The sequence below is a fragment of the Grammomys surdaster genome, unplaced genomic scaffold (genome assembly GCF_004785775.1).
Source record: "Grammomys surdaster isolate TR1022 unplaced genomic scaffold, NIH_TR_1.0 125704, whole genome shotgun sequence".
Lineage (NCBI taxonomy): Eukaryota > Metazoa > Chordata > Mammalia > Rodentia > Muridae > Grammomys > Grammomys surdaster.
This window is the reverse complement of record NW_021620539.1, coordinates 1,845,325-1,869,469: the sequence shown is the minus strand read 5'-3', so window position 1 is coordinate 1,869,469 and position 24,145 is coordinate 1,845,325. Positions and strand designations below refer to the sequence as shown.

The following is a 24,145-nucleotide window of genomic DNA, read 5'->3' as shown; positions in this document are numbered from 1 at the left end:
TCCGGGGTGCTACATGAAAGCAAACTGAGCAAGCCACAGGGAGCAAGTCAGTAAGCAGCACTCCTCCATGGCCTCTGCTTCGGTCCCTGCCCTGACTTCTCTTTATAACGGACTACAATAATAAGCTGAAACAAACCCTTTCATTATCAAGTTGCTTGGTCATAGTGTTTTTAATCACAACAAAAACCTTAATAGAACCTTGATGCACCTGGCACATAGCATCACAGAAAAGTATCTTCTCTCTGTAACAGTTTACTGCTTAAATTTCCTGGGGTAGGGGATAGTGGACCTGAGTCTGACAGTTTGGTGAGCTTCCTCAACCTGTTAAGTTACATGAATTTCCTGTACCTCACCAGGAAGGATTGTTTCAATCCTGAGAAAATAGCACACTAATAAAATAGTTTCTTAGTCTATTTAGGCTAGTATAATAAAATAGTTTATATAAGTAATCGAAAGAATTTATTGTTCATAAACTGAAGGTTGAAAAGTCTAAAATCAAATTCAGTGTCTGTCAAGGACTTGTTCTTTCCCTCAAAGATGTGTCCTCACAGTGGGTCTCTTTAATAAGGACAGTAATGTTCGTGAAGGTAGAGAACTTAGCACTAGGTTTCAACCTGTGAACTGAAGGATGGACACATCCAGGCTATAGCAGAAAGCATCTGTAACTGGCAGAAGGTTAAATTAAATGATACTTTTTTAAAAAAAGAGTCTGGCAGGGGGCTAGTGAGATGGCTCAGTGGTTAAGAGCACTGACTGCTCTTCCGGAGGTCATGAGTTCAAATCCTAGCAACCACATGGTGGCTCACAACCATTCATAATTAGATCTGATGCCCTCTTATGGGGTGTCTGAAGACAGCTATAGTGTACTTTTATATAATAAATAAATAAAGACCTTTGGCCAGAGCGAGCTGGGCCAGAGTGAGAGGGAGAAGGGAAGGGGGGGGGGAAGAGTCTACCAATATGTCCCCTGCTGGCCTCAAACTTGCAATGGAGAGCAGACCAGTCCCCAGCTTGAGCATCTGCCCTCTTCACCTGCACAAGTCCCCAGATTATAGACTTTTGTCACCATGCCCAGTTTTGTGACTGAGATCCAACACAGCTTACCCATCTAATCTTCTTCTTTTGTTTCATTTTGGGTCCTTCACATACTGAGAAGGTGCTTTCCCCCTGAACTTTATCCCCTAAAATGACTTCTAGAATCATCATGAGTCTTATGAGATTGGAGCACTAACTAGTAGTAAACCTACAGGAGAAAAAAAATTCATTTGGGAACGTGACATGGGACATATGGAGGCATGGAGGAATGAGTTGGATAACTAAACACTCTAATTACACACATCCTCTTGGGATAAACATTTCCAAGAAGACCGGATTGTAGACGGCTTGGATGCTCTACGTCACTGCAATGTAAAGACATATAAGCAGTATCATGCACTCTCCACCTCCACCAATCTGTCTTTCAAAAAACTGTTATATTTTTAAAGTCTCTTTTTAAATTGTTTCTTCAATATTCATACATGCATATAATGTGCTGGGATCAGAGGTTTAAAGTCACTTAATTTTGAGTAAATGTATAAAAATCTTTTTAGAAATTCTGTGTGTGCAAGATTGTATGTATAAACATGCTCATATGTGTGTCCATGTGTACAGAGGTGTGTGTGTGTGTGTGTGTGTAGGCCAGAAGTTGGCATTAGTGGTTTTTTTTCAATTGTTCTCTAGCTTATTTTTTTGAGCCAAGGTCTTTCACTGAACCTGGAGCTCAATAATTGGCTGGATGTGCTGGCTGGTAAGTCCTAGGGGCACCACACCCACCCTTGTCCCCACTCAGCACTAGGATTACAGATGTATGTCTCATGGCTTTTACATGAGTTTTGGAGGTCTGAATTCAAGACCTCCTGCTGGCCAACTATGGGAAATAATTCATTCAGAATAGTGCTTGCTTCAAAGTATGTATGTAGGGGTGATATTTAGAAAAAGGTGCCTGGTCCAGCTTGTTCCCAGGCAGTCACCATGTTCCCGCTGCTCCTCAGCTCTGACTGGGGCTCCAGCTAGCTAGATGCGCAGGCCCTGGCACCCACGAGACACCAGCGTGGAGGATGGCTCTGCCAATCCACCATACTGTATCCACAAAGCTCAGCAGACAATATCTGCCATCCTCGCAGTACCCAGTAGAAATGAGACTCTTAAAGCTTAATGATTATCTAAAGGATTTATATATTTAGAAATGCTCAATCAACAAGATGCCCACACAATTAGAGTTGTTACCCAGTATCTAACCTTTTGATAGAACTTGCTACCCAAGACAGCTTTCAACCCATCCATGGTTCTCCATGGTTCATAGTCTCCTTCTTCTCCTCCCCTTCCTCTCTTTCTCCCCTCTTCCTTCTTCTCTTTCTCTCTCAGCTCCACCTCCTCTTCTACTGCCTAATCACTGAGATCCACTGTGAATACAATGTAGCAGAATAAGTATCCTGCTACATATGTGTACTTGGGTTCCAGTTCCAGAACCCACATGGAAATGTCAGTCATGATAGTGCATGCTTATACTTCCACCCCTGAGGAGGTGGAGACCCCCTTGGTCTTGCTGGCCAGTCTGTATAACCTAAATGAGGACCCCTAGGCCAATGAGAAACCTTGTCTACACAAAGTGGATGGTGTTTCTAAGGATGACATCTGAAGTCATCTTCTGCCCTCTATCCAAGTGCACCCAAGTATGCATCTGCACACATGAAAGCATGCACACATACACACATATTTAAAAAATAAAAAAAACTTCATTGATAATATTACTGCTATAGATTCTTAATTTCAAATCATTGCTTGGTTTTATTGTTCAAATTTTCATTCTCAGAAATAAAAATTCACACAGCTTAATAGACACCACATCCACGATCACTTTTAAATCCTTGCTGGCTGCTTTCAAACTCCCCCATTCTCTGGAAATATTTTTCCTAGTTTTGAAATATATATATCTATATGTATATGTATCTGTGTGTGTGTGTGTGTGTGTGTGTGTGTTTAGGAAGTAAAAATAACACATTAAGACAACTAAAATGAAGCACAATTCAGAAGGTGAGTCTTGTACAAGAGAAGTTTATTTGCACTATATATGTATGAATTGGTTTGATTAGCTTTAACCTTAGAGCTCTCATCAGTCCTTGAACAAATAAGAAGAGAAAGGAAAAATAAGTAGAATATGAATCATTAGGTAGATCTAAGCAGATGCTGTCAGAACCTTGGACTAAATTTAACATTGAGATGGGACATGAAGATATTCATGGACGGCTGGTACCAGGCACTATTATATACTGTGACCCGCACAGCCTTGGGGTTGACCTGGCTGGGGTGACAGGGAGTGGAGATACAATGGACACATATACAGAGAAGCAGGGATTGGTGGAATTGGGACTGATTCTGATGAAGATGCACCAGCATCCTGGAAACTCTGTGTTTGTTATACACAGCTGAAGATGGAAGCAGGTTAGCTAACCTTGGTAGAGCGTCTCTGTTAGGGGAGCAGTCTCAGGCCACAGTTTATCTGGGAGGAAGATACTGTGGTTGATACTCTCGGTACATACTGTTAACGTCTACACACAGACCAGAGAGACTTGCCACGCTCCTAGGCCTGAGGCACTGGCATCCTTGACACAGCCATGTTTATGTCAACAGTACACACTCACTCAGGAGATCATCTATTCCACACATCTCCCACTTTCTTCTTTCTTAACTGCTCCTGAAGCAGCTCCACTTCTAACCCAGCTCTGTGCAGCATCTAGAACCAACAGAGAAAGAAAGAAAGTGCCTCCTCTTCTGGCCTCACTTATTCAGGTCATCCTGCTCAAAAACAGAAAAAAACTTGAAACAGATGGATTCCTCCCTTGCAGCATGCCTCTCTGGAGGCTGCTTGTCAGAGCCATACCCCTGTCTGCAGGTGCTCTAAAATCTAACCAGCTCCTAAGTTTACATGCTTATTCAAACCCTTGAGTGACTCTTTCAACTCTTGTTAACAGTTTCGAAAGCCAGTTGTCTTGGAAATGCTGTACCTGCCTCTGGATCAGCTCTAAGTTTGTAAGAGCCAGGCCACAAAGTCTTATTACTATTCTAAAAGTTGTGAATCTCGGCAACTTTTTCCAATTTGGTGGGTGACCTCTCTCTCTTTATACCCTTGAGATGGCTATGTTAATTTGTTGATTGGCTTGCAAAGGATAGTGTAATTGGTTGCCAGTCCCTTCCTAAGGTCCTGTATCCAGGAGCATGTCTGCAGTTACAGCAGCTCCAAGAACTAGATTCCACTGTGCCTGGTCCTGACATGATTCTGTAAATTCAGTCTTGAATAACAGGCAATCCCCTGGGTTGAGGTAAGATATTTTCCATGCTTAGCCAGTCAGAAGGAGGCCAGGCATTGTATCTAAGGACTCTCTGAATAAATCCTTGTGTATATGGAACCATAGGTTCATAAGCTATACAGATTTGTTTGATCTTTAAGGACTTGAAAGCCAGTGTCTCATCAAAATACACCATTTGGTTTGGATTTTGTGGATCAGATCACACAAACACAGGAAAGCAGTAAAAAATATTAATGTCTTCCCCAGCTATCTTTCCCTAAACGAGATTGCTGTGAAGAACTAAGTTTACACTACCTTAAAGCTTTCAGTGTCCCAGACCCAAGATGCATTATCACTGTTGGTTGGGTAACCCCATTCTTGTGATCACTTTCTTCAGTATCAGCGTCTGAGGTGTCAGGTAAGTCAGGGCAAGAATGGCATGTCAATTACAGCTGCCTCTCTGTCTCTTCAGTTCCTGGTGGCATCCTAAGAGCTGCAGCTGTCATTGTCTGTGGCTCTCTCAGGGACAGAGGGCCCGACATTTGTAACAGGAGTTTAAATAAGATTCTACAAACCAGCCGGGCGGTGGTGCCGCATGCCTTTAGTCCCAGCACTTGGGAGGCAGAGGCAGGCGGATTTCTGAGTTCGAGGCCAGCCTGGTCTACAGAGTCAGTTCCAGGACAGCCAGGGCTACACAGAGAAACCCTGTCTCGAAAAACCAAAAAAAAAAAAAAAAAAAAAAAGGGGGGAGTTCATTCTGAGGCTTCAGCTATATATCCAGCTCTTAACTTTTCTGCTATTTTTTCCCAAAAAGCCAACTATCCCTTCTTCTGGAAACCAATCATGCATCTCCCGAACACAGCCTAAGAGCTGATGGAGCTGAAACGATTTTATATTCTGTCTATTGTTCCTCGAAATCTTCTAAGTACTAACGTGTAACGGTGTGTCTCCAGATTATGCTTGCTTCATGGTTTACACCCAACACAGACAACTAGCCTCCTCCCTACCTGGATTGGAGCCCTTCTCATGACAGCATTCCCTTGCCTGACGAATATGAGTGCCCTGTGGTCAAGGTTCCCGTTCAGGCACCGCTTATGAAATCCTGCACGACTTTGAGATTGATCTGACTGGAGCATCAGGGAATGAAGCAAGACAGACTCGTGTACAGAAAGGCCTCGATGTCGTGAGCCCGTGCACTGTGACAGAGACCCACCAGCAGTCCAGAAACTCAGAGTGTCTGATGTGGGGGCGGGTTTATTATATAGAGATGAATGAAATGGCTAGCCAGCTTCTCGGTAGGGGAGTAGTCTCAGGCTACTGGGAGGAGGTAGCTGCAGTAGACACTTAGTGCACAACGCTCGGCATCCTTGATATGGCCGTGCTCCTGTCAATGACACACATCCTCTTAGGATCTCATCCGGTTCCCACAAGTACACTGTGGGATGTAGCAGGTAAATGTTACTATCTTAATAGTGGAGTCTTCTTGTCAATAAGATACATGTGCATGATAAAAAAAATAATTCTTAGAGTCTATCAAAGAAAATATAACAGGAAAAATCATCTTATAGAACAAGTACATTTGTATGTGTGTTTATAACTGCTTCCAAAGAGGTTACACAATATAAATTCCTACGGAAAGTATATATCTAAGTAAGTCAGCTTCCCTGTGCTGTCAAACTCTCTGGTTACCAAGAAGGAACATGAGGCTGCCAGTGGGTTTAGTTTTCATTACTGATTCTATTGAGAGGCTGTTCTGTTTGAGAGACTGAGCATCTATCTATGGCTCGGATTCTTCCCTTTGCTCGTGTTTTGTGGTTTGTTGGTCTTTTTTGCTCTAGGTCAATAGTAATTAGTTCTTTATGTCCTAAGAACTAGCAATTATTTTTTTCCTATTTTGCTCATCCTTCCTTGATGTATGTGTGGTATTCTTCTTTCTCTCTTTCTTTGTTTCTCAAACCTCAAAGCCATCTTTTTCTTTGTCATTAATCTGTGCCACTGGAGAAATGGAAGAAGAAAAACCGAGCACAGAATAACTCAAAAGCCTTCCAAACAAACACCGAAACAAACAAGCAAAAAACAAACAACAACCATAAAAAAACTAAAAAACAAAAAACAAAACAAAAACCTCTCTAGAGAGAAATCAGAACTTGGTGTAATGCAGCTATTAGCAGAACTGAGATGTGTATAAGCCAAATCTAGAATAACAATCTAGATTTGATTAAAGTATGAGAAGCTCGGGAAAGGATCCAAACTGAGCCTCGTCAGCCTACAATCTGGTCTGTTTTATGACTCATTATGAGTGATTTCTAGTTCTTTTATGAGATTAAGTCGAGGTTAAAGTCAATGTCACTTACATATATTCTAAGCATTTTCTAAGTGTTTGCATTAAGTTCTTGGATGCATCAGGAACCAATGTAAATAAAAGGTAAATGACATGATGTGTCAGAAAGCAGTAAGATAGCAAGATGAGGGAGATTTTGAGAATGCAGAATGAGAGACATCTGGGTTTCAGACTTTAAGCAGGATCAAGGCAGGCCTCACTGGGGAAGAGTGTAAGGAAAGGAAGTTGAGGAGATGGGGTGGGGTGATGGCTGAACTTGAAGGAGCCAGAGCAGGAGTGTCAGGAGAGAGGGAGTGAGTGGTGAGTATGACAGGGAGAAGTGACAGGTGGGACGGAAGTTATGGGAAGGGGAATGTTTCTTAGCAACCATGTTAAGACTTGGGTTTTACTCTGGATGAGAGATTGACGGGTACAGTTGAGTGAATGGGGAAACAATGAGTACTTCTCACTCTGCCTGTGTGCCCAGTCCTTAAAACTCCCTCTGTATCTCCGTGTCAACCTGAATTATTTTCCTTTACACGTTTGTACATTCGGTGACCCCTGAAGTGGATCCTACAATGATTCTGCTAGAGTGAGAAGTGTTGGATTCCTCTTGAAAAGAGCTCCAGGTCCATAAATACCATCTGAATCTGTAGAAAAGTGGATACATGTGTTGCTAACAGAGGAGAACTGGGAAGTCTGAACAGATGAAGGAAACAGAATTGAGCAAATGTTTCTGCAGTCCCTGGTATCGGGCAAGGAGAGAGGAGTTGGGATAGCAAATACAGTCAGAATCAGCCCCCTGTCCCAGGGAAATGTGTCAGCAGGCTGTGTTATCTCATGAGCACACTGTAACAAAGATAAGAGAGAAACAAAATCAGCACTGCGAAGTCAGCAATCCTGGGTGAGCTTTGTAAACAGCAGTCGGAGGTTGGATGTAGTGGTGAACACCTCTAATCTCAGGAGACACAGGGAGGGACGGGGGATGAAACACTGAAGGGTTCATCTGATTACACGGAGTCCTATTCACTTCCAGATTTTCATATATTAAGGAGCACAGCTAGGAACCCAAGGACAGTTTCTCAGAGACAGAGGGACAGTCCCCTGAGCAGAAAAGCAGGCAGCTGTTGACCTTGGCAGCTAGCTAAAAGAAGGAAGAGGTTGAAGGTTATGATATCTAGAGGAAAGAAAGCAGGTAGGACTAGTAGTGTTTGAACAACTGCCCCATGGGCTGGGGCTCTGGGATACATAAGTTCATCAAGGCAACAATTGTTCCTCCCATTTCTTTATCTGGGCCTCGGGTGTCATTTTTCTTCTCTTCTTGGGCTTAGGCTGGTTGTAAAACAGAATTTTATCTCTAAGGCATTAAGGTTTAGGAGACCCCAGACCTTGTCCAGACGATCAAAGCGCTTGCTAGTTACATCAGTGGCCACAAATGATCCTGTTATTTCCACTAGAGAATGTAAGGGGGGGGTGTGTTGCTAAAGTCTTGCTCCCCAGTTGGTTCTTGACTTGTCAATAAAGAAGGCCGGGGCCCAATTGCTGAACAGAAGGTACAGGTGGGACTTCCGGGTCCCAAGAGAAGATGGAGGTACAGGAAAAGAGAGAGAGGCTTTTCTGCCTTGCTTTGGAAAGAGGAGAAAGCAGCAGTCATGTAAGGTCACGGGGCGTTAGGGCCTGCAGCCTTGGCTACGGGAAGGGGACCAGGAGGTTGGTGGGGGCTAGCTGATGCAAGTCACCAAGTTTAGGGCGGAGGAAGAGATGGAGCTAATAAATTGACTAGAGCACAAATTTCCAGGCAGGGGGTGTCCGCTTCCAACAATTGTGCCTAGAGGCAAGTTCTAAAGTTAATGGAGAAGTGTGTGTGTGTGTTTTATCCAAGGGTTCAAGGGTCTTGGGAGGGACCAGAGAGCTCAGGTAAAGGCAGAATCCAGGTAAAGGCAGAGCGTGTTTTAAAAACTATATGCAATAAGAGAATGCTATCTGCAAAGGCTAAACTCTGGCACACCAATACCGATGCACTCCTGACAGTCCCCCTGGAAGCCCCAAGGCCTTTTCCTCATTCTCTTTCCTTCTGTCGATAGCCCCAACACATTAGAACAAGGAAGGATGAGGCAAGAGGATTATATATCTGAGGCCCACCTGTGCTACGAGACCCTGTCTCAAAGGATGGGGGAAAAAGAAAAAGAAACCCACCACAAACAAGTCAGGCTCTGTACAAGCAGGATTTTCCTAGAGTCCACTCAGAGAGAGCAGCAGGTATAGAGATGTGGAAATGGAGGAGAAGCGACAAGACCTATAGGTTCAGATCCGGGTCCAAATCTCACTCTGTACTCAATTACTGTATCCCAGCAAACAAATGTGCTTTAAGTCTCTTCATTTGTAAAATGGAGATAATAATCATCTGTATTTATAGAGTTGTTATGAGAATAAAATGTTCCGAGTGCTAAGTAGTCGATATTCTTATGAAGGAAGCTATCCTTTCATATAGAACAAAAATAACAATTCTTCAGAACGATGATGTGTAATCTAAATGAGGCAAACATGTTAAGACCTTGGCATACAGTGAGCTGCCAAAGGAAAGAGTAAGCAGCGCTGGCCTTGTGGTATAGATATTTGTGCAGCCTGTATCTTATGGATAGCAGAAAACTAATAGGGGTTAGTGGCTGACCCGGCTTTGTATCAGATGTGACATAGACAGGAAGAGGCAAGTCCTAGCAGATAAGATAAGAGACTACAGAAATGAAGGAAGAAATTATAGCAGTTTGAACCAAGATAATGCCCTTGGAATTAATAAAAGTTTAAGGAGGTAGCCTCAGCAGGAGTTAGCTCTTGGATTATAGTGTCAATATCTGAGACTGTGAGAAGAAAACACTTGGCTGGGGAGAGAAGTAATGGGAGTCCCACATGTGTTAAGTCTGATCTGTCTTGAGATTTCCTGATGGACACATCTTGCAACTGAATAGGAAGGCTCTAGGAGATCTAGTCTGCACTGCACATCTGGATCCATAGAGATAGTATTCCTGGCAGCGACAAGCCAGCAGCTATGGACGTGTATAACAAGATGGTGCTGTTGTGTTGGGCGGGCCTGATGTCAAGTACCAAATGCCTGTATCCTTTTGTTGTTGTTAGAGACGGAGTCTCATTGCATAGCCTAAGTGGCCCTTGAACCCCAGAGGTCCCTGTCTCAACTTCCTGAATATCAGGAAAAGCCTCTTAAGAAACTCTAGACATGCTTTTCCTGCATCCTCCTGGCCTCATCAACACAAAGCGTTCACACAAACATTGTACAGATAAAAGAAGTAAAACTAACAGAAATGGTGAGAGTCTGCAGGCCTGTAAGGAGAACAGGATGCACAGCAAATAAGAGGGGCAAGATTGTGAATGAGCCAAAGATACATTGTTTAAATCCAGACATGTGTACAAATTGTTAAATGAATAAAGTATGTGTGAGAAGTTTTTGCCTACAGAAGAAAAGGGACTTTATCTCCCTAGTTCTTGATCTAGTTTTAAATATAGAAACTGTCAGTATTTCTCATTTTCAAGGAGCTGAGACAACTCTGTTCACTCCGATACTCGTTCCCTAGATCCTTATGCAGATCTGGTGAACAGCTATCTTACTCATTTATTTTTTGTCAGACAGTCTCACCCTGCAGCCCATGCTGGCCTCAACTTCGCCATTCTCCTGCCTCAGCCTTGAAAGCACTGGGATTATAGTTTTTTCCATATTCTTTATCTTCCATAAATACCTTTCCTTCTCTTTCTCTTTCTGTAAGCCATGATGTATTTAATTGGGAATATAATTTTGTACTGTTTAAGATGCTTTATATTTATTTATTTTTGTGTATATGGATTGAAGAGCCTTGCCCCACACACAGTGTGCATGTGGAGGATAGGGGACAACTTGTGGAAGTCTGTTTTATCGGTCTACCATATGGGCTCTGGGAATCAAACTCAGGTTACTAGATTCGGCAGCAAGTGCCTTTTTACCTGCTGGCCATCTCACCGACGTCTTTTTTGTCCTTTCTGTATTTTAAAAATTATTAAACAAAGTGATGAGTTTCATTTAATCATTTTTAATAAAATAATAATAATCACTATTAATCTTATTAGGTCCTGGACCCCTCTAACTCCTACACCAACAATCCCCCCCCCGCCCTTTTAGGACTTAATGAACTAATGTGTGTTAATTTAAAATGTTCTGACATACAGGAAATAGTGTGTCAAGTATCGTGATTATCAGTTTCTCCATTTCATATTTTGCCTCAGTTTTCATACTGGCCCTCTGTCAGAGATGTCTCAAAGATAAGGAACAGGTAGGCATACACTTAGGAGCTTCTCCAAGACTACAAAACTAGAAACGAACAGAGACAGGAATCAAATCCTCATGCCTTCCATTCTGTAACGTTCTCCTTTTTGTTTTTTAAGATTATTACATCAACATGAAACATTAATTTCCAGTTAGCGCTCCTTAAAATGAAATTGCTGAACTCACAAAATTAGTACATGCATCTCTTGTCTATGACAGTTCGAATGACATCAGAATTAGCATATGCATCTCTTGTCTATGACAGTTCTAATGACATCAGCACAGCCTCTCGCTTTCAGGCCAGGCAACCCAACATGGTCCACATCCTGGTTTGTTTTCCCATAGGTCTGAGCAACCATTAGCACATACCTCAAAGCTTGAGAATATAAATAACAGGGTAGAGGCATGACTCAGTGGTTAAGAGCACTTACTGCTCTGGCAGAGAAAGGACCAGGGTTTGTTTCCCAACACCCATATCAGGAAGTTCACAATTTCTTGTCACTCCAACTCCAGGGGACCCAGTACCCTCTGGTGTCTATGGGCACGTACATGCATACTGGTAACATAGATCACATGATTATACATACATACATACATACATGGATACATACAAATAAACAAACAAGTATTTAAAAGAATGAAGTAAAAAGGAATATAGATACAATTTCTGTACAAATGCACAGGTCTATCCCCCGATTTATCCCCTTTCTGGAATATTCTATGCAGAGGTTTTAGAAGCAGATAGACTCTTTATGGTCAATAATAAAATTATTTTATCACCTAAAGCATCTAACTTACAAAATTAAGGTTTTGAGCCAATTAAAAATTTTGTTTTCCACTGGGACTGGGGGCTGCCTCTGACTTTTGCCTGCTTTTGAGACCCTTTTCTTCCTGCTGGGTTGCCGTGTCAAGCCGTACGTAATATGAGGGTTTCTGCCTGGTCTGATTGTAACTTGTTATGCAGGGTTTGGTTGATGTCCCTGCAAGGCCTGCTGTTTTCTGAAGGGAAACAGAGGAGGAGCAGATCTAGAGGGAGGGTGAGGGGAGGAGAGGGGCTGGGGAAGAGAGGAGAGGAGAAACTGTAGTTGGACACAATATTTGAGAGAATAAATAAATTAAAAAATATTTGTAGAACAATTTTCTTTTCTTTTTGTCTTAATATCTCATTACCATTTCCTCCTCTGTCTAGAACCTAAGCTTGAGTCCTGTGAGCTCAAACAACAGGAAAGACCCAGTCACACCCAGGTCCCTAAAACAGAACAAAGGAAGACGCCCAAGTTCACATGTGCTGCTATAACAATATATCATCACCAAGATGGCTTATTCATGGTTCCAGAAGGGTGGAGGGCCAAAGATTAAACTGCTGACAGATCCAGTGTCTGACAAGAACTCCCTTTGTGGTTCATACATGGCACCTCTCATCTGTCCCTACCTGGTAGAAGGGACAAGGTGTCCCCTCATACCAACACTGACCTCATCATGAGAGCTTTGCCTTAGTGTCCCAGCTGCTTCCCAGGGACTCTGTCTCTTATCCTCATTACTTTTGCCTTAAAAATTTCAAAGAGTGAATTTGGGAGCAGGGAGGGGGAGAGATAAAATTCAGACCATAGCAGAGTGGTAAATTAAAACCTATTTACAAAAAGCACAGAGATGGCAAAGATTTAGAAATCTAGATACAAGAATAGTGAAGATAAAAATCACTGGACAAACAGAAAAGTTCAAGTTAGCCTCAGATTTGAATATCTGATATTTCCACAGCCAGTAATGTGTAAAAGGACTTTAGCAAGCATATTTATGATAATCTGGGGAAAGAATCTCTTTATTAGGCTCTCCTTGGTTGGCAAAGTGCCGAAATCACATCATTACCAAACCAAAGAAAAACCTACTGTAGAAGAAGCGTAGAGTGTCTTCCCTCTGCTCTGAACTCACCAAGTCATCCAGCATGGATGTAAACGCCAGTGAAACAGTCACCTGACACACAGTCCTCCAGAATTTTAATCTTCTTCCATTTTGCAATGAAGACTTCTGAATTTTACTCAGAATTTGACATGCTGGAAGAGCCAGATTAAATAAAACAAATCTTTAAGCAAAAGAGAAAAATCGATAATCCCAGCACTTGGGAGGCAGAGGCAAGTGGATTTCTGAGTTCAAGGCCAGCCTGGTCTACAGAGTGAGTTCCAGGACAGCTAAGGCTACATAGAGAGAAACCCTGTGTCGAAAAAACAAAACAAAACAAAACAGAGAGAGAGAGAGAGAGAGAGAGAGAGAGAGAGAGAGAGAGAGAGATATGAAGCTAGACTTTGTTAATATGAAACACTCTGGATAGCCTTCTTGGTTTTGTTTGTGGGGGAAAGGGTTGTTGTTGGTTTTATTTGTTCGTTTTGCTTTGTTCTAATTTTTTTGGTTAGTAAGTATCCAAGACAAAAAAGAACAAGAAACACCAGGAACTCCACCGATTAAAGGCAAGGCAGATTCAAATCTTTTTTTTTTAAGAATTATTTATTTATTTTGTGTATCTGAGTACAATGTAGCTGTCTTCAGACACACCTGAAGAGCACATCAGATCCCATTACAGATGGTTGTGAGTCACCATGTGATTGCTGGGAATTAAACTCAGGACCTCTGGAAGAACAGTCAGTGCTCTTAACCACTGAGCCATCTCTCCAGCCCTCATTCAATTTTTTTAATAGTTATAGTCGTTGAACCTTTTCCCTGAAAAAGCAAGGTTGGGAAGGTGGGGGATTGGGGAGAGAAAGAAAACAGACATTAATTTTGTATTAGAAGCAGTTCATCAGCAATACTGTCTTAAAGCCACACAAGAAGAAAAAACTGTGAGCAAAGAATCCTTTGTTCCATCTAAGAATGGTAGCTCTCTAAGTGAGCTCCAAGAATACTCTAAGTATTTTCTTAACTGCTGTCCATTTGTAAGATAAAATTTTGATTTACTACTTCATTCATTCATTCACTCAACAAATATTTTTGGAGAGCAATCAGAGGGAGGAAAAGGAAACAGGAAGGGAAAAATTCTATTCCCTATCAGCACTCAGATAAAAAGGGAAGCCAGCGTCACAGGTCCTGAGCCTCAGGGTAGCTCTTGATTGTCTGCTAGGTGTGTGGGTCTGGAACATATGGTGAGGAAGTTGATGTCATAAGTCAACAACTCACATCACATTCCAGGATGCTCTGGGGGAAATGATCTCAGAGAAGGAAAGATTGCAGACTGGACTGCTCCCCTTCCTGTCTCTCTGCAAACTTCTAGCTTAGTGTTACAGCTCCGCTGTTGCCCTCCTCAATCCTCATGGCTTAGCTGCTACTCTTGCAAGCCTTGGTGTCAGTGTCTTTCTCCCATGTCTGCTCCATCCATGCTAGCCTTCTAAGCTCTTCTCTTATTTTACTCACTCTCGCAGGCTTAGTACTTAGATTACACCATTAGCAACCACTATGGCAAACCGAGTACTACCATGTAACCAGCACCCTCACCAATAAGTGGACTATTGCACCCTAGAAATCTCTTCACATTCTCCTAGTCCCTTCACACCCCCACTCCAAGGGTCACCACTCTCCTGACTTCCTTCATATAGCAAAGATGATTTTTCCTAGTATTGAGTTTCATGTAAATGGGCTCCTACGGTGACATACAACACCTGTTTCCTGTGTGTTTCTTTCCCCGCTAACAGTATGAACGTTGCTTTCAGGAGTGTAAGAATCCAGTGTTCACTGGAGTGTATCTAGAAGGATGTGGCACAGAGCTGGAGCTCAACAAATATTTGATGTGCAAAGGAACAAAAATATTGAACAAATAGAAATGACCATGAGAGACGGGCTTCAGATTGGAGACAAGTCTTGGGAAACTGTCAGGAGTTTGTGACACAGATCAAGAAAAGAAAGGTATTCCAAGAGAGTCAGAGGCTGCACAAAGGCTTGGCATTACGAGAAAAAGAAAGAAAAAAGAAAAAGAAAAAAAAAAACAGTCTGAAAGCCACAGGAACTGGTAAGTCCCGAACAAGGAGCAACGACTGCGGGAAGAGACCCTGCAGCAGCTGCAGAGCTGGGCAAATAGGCAGATGCCAGATCTCCAAGGCCCGTGTAAATAAATAGTGAGAAGACGGCTTTTTAGATACTTCTAAGGGTGTTAAAATGTAAGGGGAATGAAGAAAAAAAAAACATTATTTTTGAAGTCAACTCATTATTCATGTATCCTGGTGTTCTCAGAAGAGAGTCTGAGGCCCACTGTAATGTTCACAGACAACAAGCGCTTCTAAATGTGTAGGAGAGACTAGAAGTCTGGCAGATAAGTGAGGTTCTCTTTTTCCCTTTGAAGGAAAAGCCAGCTCATGTGGGAAATTTGAATGTACGAAGTCTATCTGGTTCATCCTACTTTGCCAGACTGGAAGAAGAAGGTGGGAGCTCTGCCCCCTCACCCATTAGACGTGGCTATGGGGAGACTCTATCACCACACAGAGAAGACAGAGATGCTCCGGGCATCTGTACCGCCCAAAAAGGCTTACGTCATTCACCAGTGGTTCTGAAGCTTCAGTGTAGGTCAGAAACACCTTGAGGCCATATCAAAACTCAGTCCTAAGTGTCCCCCAGGATTTACTTTCCACAGGTCACAATGAGACTCAAGAACTGACCTGTCCTTGAGTTCCTGTGGTGACAGTATTGCTGGCCTGGAGAATTACTACCATGCACACTTTGCTAGGCAGAGACCCTTACAATGTCTCCTTCTTCTTCTTCTTGCAGAGATGTGAATTCTCCAATCCTATCATTCCTGAGCTCACTACATGTTTTCTTGTCTCACTAAATGTTTCCCTTACTATAATTTATCAGATAAAATATAGGACATCCAGTTAAATTTAGTAACTAATATTAGTACATTTCAGATATATAGTATTCGGCATTCATGACGTTATTGGTTACCTGAAATTCAAACTTTGTGTTCATTAGTAAAGAGTTTGGTCAAGCTATTTAAAGTCCTAATGTCTTCAAATAGAAAGGAACAGTAAAGGCAATCATCTTGCTGGGTTAAATTACAGACTTAACATATATGGGCTGGGGAGATGGCAGAATGAGCATGGAGCTCTGAGTATGGTTCTCCAGCATCCAAACAAAAACTGGGTCCAGCAGTGGTCATCTGTAATCCCAGCCCTGGGGCATCAGAATCAGACAGATTCCTGGAGTTTGCTGCCCAGTGAGCGTAGCTGAATCAGTGAGCTCCAGATTCAGTGAGAAATCCTGTCTCAAAAAAATAAAGTGGAGAACCGGGTTGTGGTGGTACAAACTTTAATTCCAGCACTTGGGAGGCAGAGGTAGGCAGATCTTTGAGTTCCAGGGCAGCCTAGTCTACAAATTGAGTTCAGGATAGTCAAGGCAACACAGAAAAACCCTGTCTCGAAAAAAATAAAAAAGAAAATGAAGTGGAGAGCAGCTGAGGAAGAATACCAGCACCAGTCTCTGTGTCCATGCTTGCACACACACATATGCATCCACAGAACACACATGCACACACAGACACACATATATACACAAAAGGTATGTACGGTTCCAGGCATGCGGTTAGTGGCCAACAAATGGCAGCTATGACTACTCAGCCTGTCACATCAGGAAGCTCAGGTGTTTAGCAGAGGAACAGAAGCCTCATCAGGAGTAACAGCCACCTCTGCCTGGCCAAGAGCTGTTATTCCCCAGACCATAATAGTCCTTCTTCTAACTCGAGGAGACTCCACCTCACTACTCTATCTGACCCCAGGTTACAATCTCATGTTCCCGAGGTTTCTTTAAATACCCAAAGTGCTCAAAAGTGCCTGCTACACATAGTGTTCAGTTAATGGATGGTGACTTCCATGTGGTGATAGCCCATCCTCTCCTCTCCCCCCCCTCAGATCTGCACTCACTCGGGTACCGCCGGATGGATCTGATTGGCCGGTTGTTTTCGTTCGTCTCTGTGATGTGGCAGACATATTTTTCATTTAACTTGACTGGATATCTGAGGACAGAGTACACTCTGTACAAGCCATTCATCTGCTCCTCCAAGACCTCCACCGTACTATGGTTGCTCAGGTCCCTCTCTCCCCGGTCCAACCAAGTCACATTGGGTGTGAGATACCAGCCTTTGGATGTGCACGTAACCACATCTTCATCATCGATCTTGTCAAACTTTACCTGGGGCGTTTCAGAATCTGGTTGGGAATAACAAGATAATAGTTAACAAGATAATTAGTTCCTGTTTTGTATTAGTCCCAGGAGGCTCAAGCCTTTGGTGTTTATATTAACCCTGAAGGAGACAACATGGTCTGAGGCCCACCATATTGAAAAATTTGGCTCAAGCATAATGAGAGAAATCAGGATACGTGCACTCTCTTGCCATCTAGGCATCTACTGCTGCTGTCTTTATTTGGAGGATCTTTCCTTCTTATTGTGGGTTTATTCCAGACTCTCCATTGATCTCAGATGCCCAAGTTGAGAATCACAGAAGAGTCTGTGACCACACCACCCAGAACAAACCAGATCTCATCTGACCTCGGAAGTTCAGCAGGGTCAGGCCTACTTAGTACTTAGATAGGCTAATCACAGAAGATAAGTAACAAGTGGGACACATTCCTGTAATTTCCACTACTCAGAAGGCGGAGACAGGGGCACTACTGTGAGTTCAAGGTCAGGCTAACCTACGTAGAAAGATCCTGTCTCAAACAAACAAACAAACAAACAAACAAACAAAAACCTGAGAAGCAATTCTCACAGCCTTCCCACCTCTTCCCTGGCAGGACTCATAGGATCATGGGCTCTCTATCAGAAAGGACAGATTCCATACAATACTGGAGGGTAAGGGTCTCTGAGGGAATGTGGTGGATTCAATCCAATCAATGTTTCTAAAACTACTTTTTAGATTTAAATATTTTAAATTTTATGTATATGTGTTGCCTGCACATATGTCTACACACCATGGACATGCCCAGTGCTCATGGAGGCCAGAAAGGTGGTTGGTTAGCCTGTAGCTGGGGTTATAGATGATTGTATAGATGATTGTAGCCATGCAGGTGCTAGGAATCAAACTGGTGCTCTTAACTAAGTAGCCATCTCTGCGGCCCTGAAACCTATGCTTTAATAGTGAGAAGAGTGGAGCCTGGAGAAGGCCCAGTGTCCTCTAGCATTAGAGCTCCAGCATCCTGATTCCCAGTTCAGTGCCATTCACACTAAACCATGTCTGGCTTAAGCACCTTCCTAGGGCACTATTGTTGTATCAAATGGGGGAGGTGAGATGGGGGTGGGGAATAGCAGTTACCATGTGTAGCACTTGGGATTCAACCAGTGCAGATTTGGTTACCCTTCAGTTTGTTCATATTAAGTTAGTGAGTGATACATATTGGTACAGACATAACACTTTGAGAAAAAAGTTTCAGAGAAACTGTTTTAGCTAAAGTAAATTGATATTCCACTAGGAATAAAGTAATCAGAGTCAGAAAAATGAGAGCACTGGGCGAGAAGACCTGGAGCCTATCCTTGAGGAACTAGAGCAAACTTGAAAGCTGATTCATCTGAGAAATGTCGTTACCTTCCACTATCAGCTTGACTGTACTCTCTCCTCTCCCATTGGGGGTAACAGCTTTGCACGTGTACAAGGCTTCATCCAAGAAATCCACGTTTCGCAGTTGAAGGGATAGGATGCCCTCAGAAATCTCACTCTGATCCACAGAGACTCTTCCTTCATATAAGGCATTTTGGTCTTCAAGTTGCTCTTCATTGTCATAAAACTGGTAAACCACCTTTGTGAAAACTTGAAAGAAATCATAGTACCTGAAAAATCGATAGAACTCACGATCTTCCACGTCATATTCTTCTATTATGTCTTCTCTTTCCCAGTAAAACTCAAGGTTCTCTGTGCTGTCTATGAAGGAGAACTCGCAGTCAAGGGTCACATCAGTGAACGGGTGGGCCCGCACCTCTTCTGCTGATGCTGGATTGTCAAAGAAGAAATAAGGTCAGCAAAGGCCAGTGACCACAGCGATGGGTAAGGAACAACACTATGACACAGATGACACAGAGCAGTTACTGCAGGAGACTGGCTGTTTATAAAATCACTAGAAGGCTGGGGAATTGTGCCCAAATATATGCAAGGAAGTTGAGGCTTACTTAGCATGTGTGTGCTCGGCCCCTGCATCTTGCCAGGCACAGAATGACACAGCAGAGTAAATCTGTCAGAGTGGACCTGTCAGGAAAATGTGTTGCTGCGGGTGTTGGCTCCAAAGCCAAGCTATGCTTGCCAGGTTCTCACTTGCAAAAGAAAACCGTCCCATGCACCGTGCACCATAACCTTTGCATAATCTCCTCCATCAGCTGCCAGCTCAGCCCTTATGTAAACAGGCGTCACTCCCAGAACCTTAATGTCAAAACGATCTTGAAGTTGTTCTTTACTCTCTGTTTCAGCAATCCAGGAAGGCACATTGAAATGTCAGAAAGATGGTCAATAAGTGAAAATCTTTCAGTAAACTCACCTATTCTACCTGACACAAATACCTCCTAGACAAGGCAAAGTTCTCACTAGGGGCCTGATGGTTGTGAGGACCCTGGACTACACACAACTCATGGGTTCTTAGCATGATATATGGTATAAATCCCTGGCTGTAGTAGGGGAAAGAGAGAGACAGAGACAGAGACAGAGAGACAGAGACAGAATTGATAGAGCATCTGACTCAATATTTTCAAGCTATTTCCCCCTGAAGTTGCCACCAGCAACAGATGAAGATCATAGCTTGTCTCCTCTCTCTCTCTCTCTCTCTCTCTCTCTCTCTCTCTCTCTCTCTCTCCCTCTGTGTGTGTCTACCTGTCTGATCTGTCTCTCTGTGTCATCTCTGTCTCTCTCCAAAAAGATGACAGACAGCAAAAGGGACAAATCAGTGAGAAGTAGCCTCAGCAAGGGTGTGCTTTATATAAAATCTATGATGAACTAGAAGGAAACTAAGTTAAGCATTTAAAACAATTCTGGGTATCACATTGAACAGGCAAGGAAGCTTCCAAGCCATTAGCAAGGTGTGACCCCCAGACATCCAGCAGAGGACATTCCAGAGGACAGAAGATACAGTCTGCCCATCCCAGCACACAGATGATAAGGTTAACAATAGAAAGGATAGACTTGAAACAGCAGTCATCCTCTCTCATATGAGTGGTCCCCATTCTATCTTAGTCCAGAAAGGAACAAAAACAGTTGGTCAACCTACAAGGAATATGAATGGCTGGCTGAATGCTTGGCCTATCTTTTTTGTGCAGTCATACCTGAAGTGAGACATGGTCGTCTCGGGTCTCAGGCCTTTGTACTCGATGAGAATCCTACCTCTGGCTTTCTTGAGAACCTCATTCCTCTGTGTGTGTGTGTGTGTGTGTGTGTGTGTGTGTGTGTGTGTGTGTGGTGTGTGTGGTGTGGTGTGGTGTGTTCTGGAGAACTCTGACTTCATCAGTTTGTGTTTATTTTGTGTTTACGATATACTAACCATATTGTGAGACCTTTCGGTTTTTATTTAACTTGAGTCTGCAAATTACACTGAAGCAGATGTTCTCTAATACGAGGGGGTGGGTTGGTCAGGGACATACAGTTCACTTTGTGGGTGGTAGTAGACTCTGCTGACTCTCCAGACTCTGGTTCCAAAGCTCTCCCTCCGAAATGTGCCCTTTCAGCTTTTAGTAGTCATTCTTTCTAAAGCTGACTAGCAAATCAATTACCAAGGAAACAGATGAGTGGATACAAAGAAAGACAGGGAAGAAGGGACGCTATAAGAAGGAGCAGGTTATGTAATGCTTGGGAGGATGGGTTTGCTTATTTTTTTAATGTAGTTTTTAAAGCCTTGATCTGAAAAATCACAAATCTAAGCCCTGGTTTTAAATAACTCCTTACTACTCACGTGGCATCAGGCAGGTTTGTTTCAGTGTATATAATTAGGATACCACCTGCTCCCTCCGGGTGGTTGTGAAATACCTTGGGATTTTAGTGACTGTTTTTATATGACATGGCTCAGTCATCTTCCAGAGGGACACAAGGAAGAGAAAAGATATGTGTAGCTGCACTCACTCCAATCTCTCTCCTAAGAATATGTATTCTACACCTTGGGGGGATCATTGATCTTAGCACTTAGCACTCAACCTAGGAGGTCTTGCTACAGTTGTACCCTTTACAGCCTTGGAAGAAAAGGCTTCACTGTCTAGAACCTCAAAGTGCCATTCAATATATAAAACATATCATTAGTGCTAAAAGCTGTAACCTCCTCTTTCTCATCAGCATCCACACCTATTCTTTTTAATGGCTTGGGTAGCACTTTACTGTGACTGTCAACTCACTTTGCCTTTGTCCCCTTTACCTACCTACCTAACTACCTACCTACCTACCTACCTACACACACACACACACACACACACACACACGCATTCACACACATCTACATACACATCCACACACATGCACACACACCTCAGTCATCAAGTGAAAAGAGCCAAGAAATATTGCTCAGTGAACCAAGGCTTGTATTAAGTCCCAACTCTCTGAGGTCTAAGGATGCTGTCCATCAGAGATGAGCACCCCTGGGGGAGGTCTCCAGTGAGATGGCATGTACCTGAAGGACTATGATGTGTTAGGTCACTGTGTGGAACAGTTATCTTGCAGAGTTTGCACAGTAGCTTTTTATAAACTTTATATATATATATATATATATATATATATATATATATATATATATAAACTTCACTTATATACTTCAGGTTAGAGCATGCACAATAGCTTTCTATAAACTTTTAACATAAACTTTGCTTATATATTTCAGGTTAGATCAATTATATTAACAGTTTCAAAATCTGCACCTGGCTCATCACCCGCATTTTTGCAGACTTGGCATACAAACAGTAGTAAAAAGAAATTGTGTTGTATGACCAAATATTCTGCTGCTATAAAATTGGGTACTTTTCAACGTCACTTGAAGGTGGGGGTTCTGAGTGTACTTTTTCTGTTGTGAAGTTTGTACTGAACATGGGGATAGTTAGTCATGTGGCTATGGCTTCAAATGGGCAAACCAAATTTGGAGGGAGGGGTTTCTAATTAAAACAGAACTAATGTTTTTACAAAATGTATATTACACTCTCCCACCCATATCACCATGTTTTGTAAGGCAAATATAATATTTGTTTTTCATATTTAACAAATAGCAAGACTGAGATTTGAAGAGATTAAATCACATGCTTGGTTGGTCATTTTTAGTTTTTATTATTTTTTGAATCACTGTCCTCACAATCTCCAAGATGGTTTCAGAAATTCAAAGTTTTTGAAAAATCACTCACCTGTGTCATGAAGAAGTAGAAGTAGGTTAACCCACACCAAAAAGAAAGCCATTCTGTGAGGAAAAAAGGTAGACATTTGCTTCAGCTAACAGAAAACCCGGGCCCCACAGCCACAGCGACCTGTGGGGTGTGGAGTCTTCATCATATCACCTGAACGTTCCAGACCAAGCGAAGGCACCCCAGCAGATAGGTCTCTCTAACCTGTACTCCATGTATGACTGTCAACTAAGTCACCCCATTCCACCAGGGAGTTCTACCACAGAAGTCCATCTGTGTGTAGATAAAGACACAACACTCAAACCGTGTCCAGCCTCCCACTCGGCTTCAGTTCTAATTATTCCTCTACACTTTAAGTTCCACTAATACATCCCAGCATCACGGTGCCATACCCCCCAACACACACACACACACACACACACACACACACACACACACACCATTGCCTGTATCATTACTGACATCATTTAATGGGTGATTTGACAGATAAAGCCTCCAGAGCTATGGCTAAATGTTACAGAGGAAAAGTTCTAAAAATACAATGTGTTTTTTATAACTCAAGAAGATTTTATCAACTCTTTCTGATATGAAAGCTTTCATCACTAAGAAAGATAGACTCCGAGGCCTTCCCGATCACCTACAATTCCAGGTAACCAGAATTTTCACCCCTCTGCTGTTCCTCTGCCCTCTGCACTGCTGTGTAATTCCTTACACATTTATAAAGCTTGTTTTCAATGATCCTAACAGTAACATGGGTTTAATGTAAAATAATTTTTAATAGACAAGAATATTAAAATTACCTTCAATTTATCTACTTTGCCTTATAGCTATTTATATTCACATTAAATACAGTCTACTAGGCTGATCGTTCCACAAGAACAGGACGAGGCACTCCTCTTATTTAAAATAGCCATCAGAGTAGTCCATATAGCTTAGATCCAATAAATATTTGTTAATAGAAGTAAATGAATCTGGGTTTTTTTTTTTTACAAAGTTTCACTGACTAAAGGGGGGAAATAAAACAACCTCTCCAAAAACTCAAAACAAACAAAAGAGATGACTGCACTAGTACTAATGACAGTAAATTATTCTAAACCAGAAAATTCCAGCCAAGTAACAAGGCCTTGCCTCTAGTGGTTGGTTATATCTTCTTGAAGTCTGCCTGGTTTAGCAGAAAAACCACAGAGAAGTCTATGAGCCATCGCTGTGGCAGCATAATCGTTAAGACACAGTTGGAGTAGACACCTCAACACTTCAGTTACACTGTGAGATGCTTGACTGGCCAGCAATTCCTCCCAAATAGGCATTCTCTTTATGCAAAGAACTTACCTGTATGCCAGCTGGTTTCTCTGATCAGCCAAGTAAGAAGCGAGTGAGGCGGGACCAGCAGGTCTTCGAAGGGAGAGTTGTGTGGCAGTCCTCAGGGAGAGGGCTCAGAGACACTGCTATTACCAACCTGTTGCCACAGGTGTTCAGTAAGGAACAGTGAGAAGACGATATTGCTGCAGTCATAGTTGTTAGCTTAAAAGTCTTTCCAGGGGTCATGAGAAGAACTAAAAAGAAAATTCTAAACTCCTGCCGGGCACTTACTCAAAACTCATTTTTTTTAAAGTCAACATTTTGAAGTCTAATAAAATAGTATGTAGGAAATATTTGCTATATAATTTGGGTGAAAAAAAACCTAAAGTACAAAACTTTATCTGTAAATAGTGCATGATGTCAACTTTATGGGGGGAACTGTGTGGTCATGGAAGAAGAAAAATATATCATAATAATAGCATAATTATTTCTGGGTGGTGGGATATCAATTCTAGTACTTTCATTACATGTTCCTGAATTAGTGACAAAGATAAGTGGAAAAATAAGAGTGTCAGATGT

General features: G+C 42.3%; 1 protein-coding gene across 1 annotated transcript; it reads right to left on the bottom strand.

Annotated features, from left to right (window-relative positions):
* Positions 1-13,556: 13,556 nt before the first annotated feature.
* Positions 13,557-19,124, bottom strand: LOC114639441 (V-set domain-containing T-cell activation inhibitor 1-like). The gene is made up of 4 exons (XM_028788200.1): positions 19,085-19,124; positions 18,507-18,908; positions 16,849-17,133; positions 13,557-13,666 (listed from the first exon to the last, which is right to left on the bottom strand). The coding sequence occupies exons 1-4, from the start codon at positions 19,110-19,112 to the stop codon at positions 13,638-13,640; spliced, it is 744 nt and encodes a 247-aa protein (XP_028644033.1). The 5' UTR covers positions 19,113-19,124; the 3' UTR covers positions 13,557-13,637.
* Positions 19,125-24,145: the final 5,021 nt, after the last annotated feature.